Source organism: Hirundo rustica, chromosome 17 (assembly GCF_015227805.2).
Source record: "Hirundo rustica isolate bHirRus1 chromosome 17, bHirRus1.pri.v3, whole genome shotgun sequence".
Taxonomy (NCBI): Eukaryota; Metazoa; Chordata; class Aves; order Passeriformes; family Hirundinidae; genus Hirundo; species Hirundo rustica.
In genome coordinates this window covers 2,046,260-2,053,027 of record NC_053466.1, presented here as the reverse complement: position 1 = coordinate 2,053,027, position 6,768 = coordinate 2,046,260, and the positions used below count along the sequence as shown (strand labels likewise).

The 6,768-nt window shown below is 55.7% G+C and overlaps 1 protein-coding gene across 1 annotated transcript in view; it reads right to left on the bottom strand.

Annotated features, from left to right (window-relative positions):
• Positions 1–1,384: 1,384 nt before the first annotated feature.
• NCOR2 (nuclear receptor corepressor 2) overlaps positions 1,385–6,768 on the bottom strand; it is a 186,024-nt gene continuing 180,640 nt past the window's right edge. Inside the window, 3 exon segments of the mRNA XM_058422874.1 lie at positions 1,385–3,164; positions 3,314–3,493; positions 5,181–5,408. Of these exon segments, the coding sequence (XP_058278857.1) occupies positions 2,989–3,164; positions 3,314–3,493; positions 5,181–5,408 (584 nt within the window). The 3' untranslated portion in view covers positions 1,385–2,988.

Sequence of the window (6,768 nt, the reverse complement as noted above, 5' to 3'; positions counted from 1 at the left end):
CCCAGCACCTCCACGTGCCCCCGGCCCACAGCACCGTCCCCTCCTGCACACGCTGCCCTGCCCGTGGGGAACATCTGCCCAACCATCCAGGCACCAGCACCGAGCCACAAGCCCCACAAGGGCTGGAACAACCTCACCAACACCTTACAACCCTCCTGCCACGCTCCTGGCACAGCCTCAGGTACTGCTGTGCCTTGGGCCCCAGCCCCTCACCTGGCACACACGGAGAAGTGAGAGGACAGAAACGGCTCCGGGACTGGCACTGAAGGGTGGGACAGGCTCTTCTCTCTCCATCCCACGGCTCCGGGTGCTGCCCATGCTGCTGGTGAATGCTGCCCATGGCTAACAGGGGATGCATCCCAGCCCTGCCCAGCTGGGGCAGAGACAAGGCGGCTCTGCAGCTCCTGGCTGGCGCCCGTGGCCCTTCCTGATGTCCCAACGCCCGGCTGCGGGGCTGGCACGGGGTGCCCACGTGGGGAGACCCGAATGCCACCCCAGCACCTCCATCCCTGGTGTGCTGCACTGCCACTGCTGAGGGCAGCAGCTCCTCTGCCCTTCTCTCGCCCCTCTGGCCACGTCCCAGCCCTGGCTGGGTCACTGGCCGGGGCGCGGTGCCACTCTGCCAGCGCTGCAGCCACCAGTGCCACCAGCTCCACGGCCACCAGGACACCTGGAGACACCAAGCAGCACACAGTATTGCTACTGTGCCAAGTGGGAACTTTATTCTTTGTTGTGGTTGGGGTTTTTCTCCGCTATTTTTTTCCGATGGAGGAGGCGGCTTTGAAGATGGGTTGGATTTGGGTAATTTTTTTTTTTTTTTTTCCCCCCCCAGCAGAATCTGCAACATTTTAACAGCGTTTTGCCCAGAGATCAGCTCTGTGTGTTTGCACAGCTCAGAGCCACGGAGATACCAGCAGCAATAACCTGGGAATGCAAAGACTTTCCACATCGCTTGTGCATTGTCTCGGACTTTTTTTCTCTTTTTTAAAAAAAAGAAAGAAAAAGAAAAAAAGCACAACAGAAAAGACACAAACATCGATGAACATTTAAAAACCTGTACATTATAAAAAAAAAAAACAAACCAAACAAACCAAAAACAAAAAATAAAACCCAACAGAAAAGAAAAAAAAAACAAAAAAACCAAAACAACAAAACAAACCCCAAACAAACAACAAACACCATCATTCTCTTGCTTTGAAATCAGAATCAACCTGGGAACGTTGCAGGGGGAAAAGAAAGATCCATGGGGAAGGTGACGGCGCCTGTGCCCGCGGGGCTGCCGGAGGCGGCGGCGCTGGGCCGGGCTGGGGCTCCTCTAGCGTATAGAATGCAAAGCATTTAATACATTTTATTTTTTTTTTTCTTTCTTTCTTTTTTTTTTTTTTTTTTTTTTTTTGCCATTTGTTTCCCCCCCCCCCCCCCAAGAGCGAGAAAGCAGAAGTGAATGAAAAAAAAGTCTAATATTTTTGTTCTTTAACCATGTAACTGCAGATATGAGCCAACATCATGGAATGAAAAAAAATAATGTAAAGTAGAGCATTCGTGTGTATCACAAAAATACAATAAAAACTTTTTTTAAACTTTTTTAACTTTTTTTTTTTTTTTTTTTTTAAGTTTCCTGTGAACTCCCTGCCACGCTGGCCTCCTGCCCACTCTGCCCCTGCCCTGGCCAGCTTGGAGGGCTCTGGAGAATCAACGTCTACAACCAGCAAAGGTGTGTGTAACGGGGGGCCCTGCAACCATGGCAAGATTTTTGTTTGGTTTTGTTTTTTTTTAAACTAAGTACATACATTCTCCTGACTCCCAAAGATAACTTTGATGGATCATTGTTACCTTCTTTTTTTGTTTTGTTTTTTCAACCCTTCCATACAATGGACAAATGCATCAAAGCCTGCATGTAAGAACAGAACCTCTTTTACAGCATGTAATACTGTGTTTTAAGTCCTTCCTTGCGTAAAATATCGACATAATTCACTGAAGGTATCAAAAATATACCCTGTAGACCAATACAATTTACAATTGCCTTTTCTCACCATTCAGAAAACAATGCACTTAAAGCAACCGAGCCCCTCGGCAGCCGGCCCGGGGACAACATCCCTGCCCGTTCCGAGTGACCCGGGATTGCTTCCATCGAAGGGACCAGGGTTTTTTTGTGGGTTTTTTTTTTTAAGAAACAGCTCTTCACTCCCTCCCCTGCCCGCTCCTCCCAGCCACGTTCGAAGCGTGTCGTCGCGGGGCTGAACACGTCCTCTGACACGGGAATGCCGGGCACCCAGCCCTGGCGTCAGCCAGGGAACCCACCCGGGCCGTTCCGTCCCGTTTCATTTCTCAACCGGTTTTGTTTGTTTTTTTTTTTTGTGGATTTTTTTTTTTTTTTTTAATCTTTTCTTTAACCCGCTCAAGGTTTTGCAATTCTGAGGCACATCCCCATGGCCGGGTCCGGGGGAGCATCCCACGCCCGCTGCCAACTCCGCAGGAACATCTCGGTGCCGGCAGAGCGTCCGGGCGGCCCCGGCACGGACGGACGGACGGACGGACACACGGCCGCTCACGGTCCCTCTCGAGCGCGGGGGTCACCGCCCAGCACGGCTGCCAAGATCGAAGATGGGTTCCTTGGGTTTTGTCTCGTTAAGGCTTTTTTTTTTTTTTTTTTTCCTTTTCTTTATCAGACCGAAGAGGATGCAGAAATTTCCGGATGTCGCGAAAGAAAAAAAAAAAAAAAAAAGAAAAATAACCCAAACAAAAATTAAGAAAGAAATCAAAACCAAAACCATCATCCTCCACCAAATTGGCTGGTTGGGAGGGGGGAAAAAAAAAAAAAAAAAGAAAAAAAAAAAGGAGGAAAAGGGAAAAATGAAATAGCTCTGCTCCTGCATCTTCGCTCGTGAGAGCCGGCGGGGCCGGGGGTGGTGGGCGCTCGCCCCGGGTGTCCCGCTCGCTCCCCGTGCCCCGGGGTTTGGTCGCCGTCTCCCTGCCCCTGCCTCCTCCTCATTCACTGTCCGAAAGCGTTTCGTACTGGGAGCAGAGCAGCGGCTTGGGCTCCTCGTCCCAGGCGTGGTGCTGGCTGCCGGGGGTGCCCTGCGGCAGCGGGGCGCTGGGAGCCGCCGTCACCACCCCGCTGGGGAGCCGCATGGTGAGCGGGTTGTAGGGGAACGGCGTGGAACCTGCGGGGGGAGGAGGAGGAGGAAGCGCGGAGTCATTGATTTGACACTAATTAATTTACCCCGCAGCACCAGGCCGTTCCCCCGAACCTCCCCGCAGCCCCGCCGGGGCGACGCGGCCGCTTTGGGGGAGCCGTCCCCTGGATCCCTACCTGCGGATGACGGCCTGTCCTCCCAGACGCGGTTGGTGAGCGGAGTCCTGCGGTTGCAGTCCCCCTCCGAGTGCACCGAGGACACGGAGGGCGGCCGCTCGCCCGAGGACAGACCCGGCGCCGGGGATTTGGCTTTGCGGCTGTTGGGTCTGGCAGCGATCTTTGGCTTCCCCCCTCCTCCTGCAAAGAGAGGCGGCCGCTCGTCACCCGGCTCCGTGTGACAGGGCTCGGGGAGGGGGGGGGGGAATCGGGGACGGGCTGAGGGGTCCCAGCGCTTCCCCTTTTTTTAGGGGTTTTGCAAAAAAAAAAAAACAACCCAAAAAGGCTCGTGGCAGGAGGAAAGCTCACGCCGGGCAGCGCGGCGGGGAATGGCGATGGGGCGGGCGGGACGCAGCGGCCGGAGGAGGCTTCTGCTCCCTCCCTGGGCTGCTCCGCTTTCGTGGGTTGATGCCACCAGCTGCCCCGGGGAGGGACCTGGGGCGGGAGAGGCCTTTTCCCTGCGGGATGTGCTCCTGAGCCGGCTCGGGGCTCAGCCCCCAAACGGGGCTCACAATGTGCCGCCCCACAGGCACAGGCAGCGACCCCCGGGAGCTGCGTGGGTGCCGGAGCCCCCAGCACGCTCCCCGTTCTCATGGTCTACACGGCCAGGATGGTCTTCCATCCCTCCTTACGGCAGAATCCCTGGGGATGCTCAGCCAGTTTTTAAAAGGTTCGAAGCCAGAAGGGCCTCTGTCGGGCAGGTGAGTGCGGATAAACCGGGGGGAGCTCCCCAAGAGGGAGGGATGGACGGGGTCTGCATCCCACCCTGCCTGCCCAGCAGCAGGCAGCCTCCCCCAGGCACGGGGAGGCACGGCTGGAAGAAGCTGCTGGTTTCATGCAGGAGCCAGAAAAGCTTTTCTGCAAAAAGCTTTAGAGTGCCTGGGGTTAGCTGACCCAGAGAGGTGTGAGCTGACCTGGAGGAAGGTGCACGTGTGCACCCCGGATCTACTCCCGAGCCAGGGGCTCTGTGCCTGGATTCCAGAGGGTGATCCCTGGCAGTGGTGTCATGCTCTGTGCAGGGCACTGGCATGAGGCACTCTGTCCTTTTGTGGGGGGACAAATGCTTTCCCCCCTCCATCCCTGGTCCCCCTCCTCCCTCCCTTTCTTAGCTGGGGATTTGCACAACCACCCTCTCCTCTCTGCTCAAGTCTCTCCAAAGCTGAGCAGACCCCACCATGGGGCTCTGTAAGCCCCACCAGGGCCCAGGGGCAGCTCACCCCCAGCTCTCCCCTCTTACCATCCCCCAGGCATCATTTTTAGCTCCCTTACAATCTCCCTCTTGTGTTCCAGGCACTCCCAGATCCCATCCCCTCATCCCAGGTTGGATTCTGCCCTGACACCCCCAGGGACAGGAGCGGGGAGGGAAATGCCACCCTGCCCTGTGTCCTCCACACCAGCCCTGCTCAGCACCTTCTCCTATTTTGGCAGCACTGATCCCACTGGGGTTTATAGACAGTTGGGGCTGGCTATTTAATTTTAGACCTTTGATTTTTGGGGTGTGTGTGTGAGGGTCTTCCACCCCCATAAACTTCTCCATTGTGTAAAAAAAATCCAGGAAAAGGAGATATTAAAAACCAACAAACAGGGAAAGGAGCAAGTCAGTGGTTTAGAGAAAGCAACAGCACCTTTAGAGACTATTAAATTAACATCAAACAGGATTAATCAGCAGATCCACAAAGCTCAAAGCTGGGGCAGGGAGGGGAGAAAAGAAAACCAAAATGAACAAAAATGGGGAGGGGTGGGGGGAATAAATCCCCCTGTAAATGGGGAGATAAAAAGGCTGAGAATTAATAACACAGAGAGAGTGAAGGTGGAGAGGGCTGCAGACCTGGCAAGGAGCGCACGTCCTCGTTTCGTCCATCAGCAGGAGTTATGGGCATAGCAGCGGGCAGGCTTGCACTGGCATTCAGAGAGTTAAAAGCATTGGCACTGAGAGGTGAGCGCTCTTCCCACTGCTCGTCATATTTACCCATTAGGGCTTTCCTAATTATTGCCTCCAACCCCATGTTGGTACTGGAATTCTCTTGGACCGACTGGCTCCTACAACTGATTAGCCCTGGGAGATACGGGAGAGGGAGGAGAGAGGGGACGGGAGATGGGGGGGAGCCAAATGAGAAGAAAGATGGGGGGGACGGGGAAAGGGGGAGAAAGGAGACAAGGGAGAAGGGAAGAAACAAACAGTCAGCACATTCTCGCAAAGCAACAAACTTTGTCAACTTGTTCTTTAAAGCGCTGCGATGCACCCGTCCTCCTCCTCCTCCTCCCGCTCCATCCCGCCCCGGGGCTCGGCGGGGGCTGGCGGTGGGACGGGTGGGACTCACTCTGGGATCCAGGTTTTGGGAAGGTTCCCCGGGGCCAGGGGCTGGGGACGGGGGTTTGTCACTGAGCCCCAGCGAGCATCTCCAAGGAGCAGGGGCTGTGCTCCCAACCCAGCCAGGCTCGGCACGGGGGCAGGAGGAAAGTCATTGGGATGTGGGGTCCACATGCACACATAGCAGAAGTCAGTGTGCCAATTTGGAGGGCGGGGCGGATTCCCATAAAGGAAGTCAGGGAAGGAAGAAGGAGTACCCCACAAAAGCACTTGATGAGAAAGGTGCCTGGATTTGGCCCTGGGGTGATGGGATGCAGGCAGCCCCCTGCACGGGTCGGGCTGCATCGGGAGAGGGGAGCGTCCTGTCGTCCCTCCGTCCTGCTGTCCCTCCTCGAGCTCTCTGCAAGCCCCCTGCCCACTGCCCCCCACCCCCGTTTCTCCCCAGGCCGGGCTCCCACGGGGACCAGCGCCCCCGGGCTGGGCCGAGGCTGCGGGACAGGAGGCAGAGGCGAAGTGTCCGCGTGGTTGTGAGTCTCAAGCCATGCAGTTATGGAGCAGCACCGCACAGGGACCAGAGGCTCAGCCACGCCACCGTCATTCCCGGGGTGGCAGTTACAGGGAACAAAGCAAGGGCAAAATACAGACACGAAACTGCCAGCCCCCACCCCCCGGCTGAGCCCATCCTGGGGTGATGGTTCTGGGATCCCTGCCCCTCTGCTTGGAGAGGGACAGATCCCAGGTTGCCGATTTGAACATTTGTCTTTGCCGTAAAAACAGGCAGAGTCTTTGCTGGTCCCCTCTAGCCGAAGCTGATCCTCAAATCTTATCTGCCAGGGCCCTTCAGGTCCTACCTGGCTGAACCTGCTCACCCCAGCAGCTGATGCCAGCTCACTTCTCCTCCCAAACTCACTTCCACTGGCAAGCCCTCCCACGGCACCAAACCCCTGCCCACAGCACCTCCTGTCCTTGGCCATGGAAAACCTGCTGTTCTGCTTAAAACTAACAACCTGAAGGCACTCTTGCTGCAGGAGAGCATTAATCCTTAATCAATTACGTAGCAATTAGTATTCCTCAGAGGGGATTTACTCCATTTGTGAGCTCACCT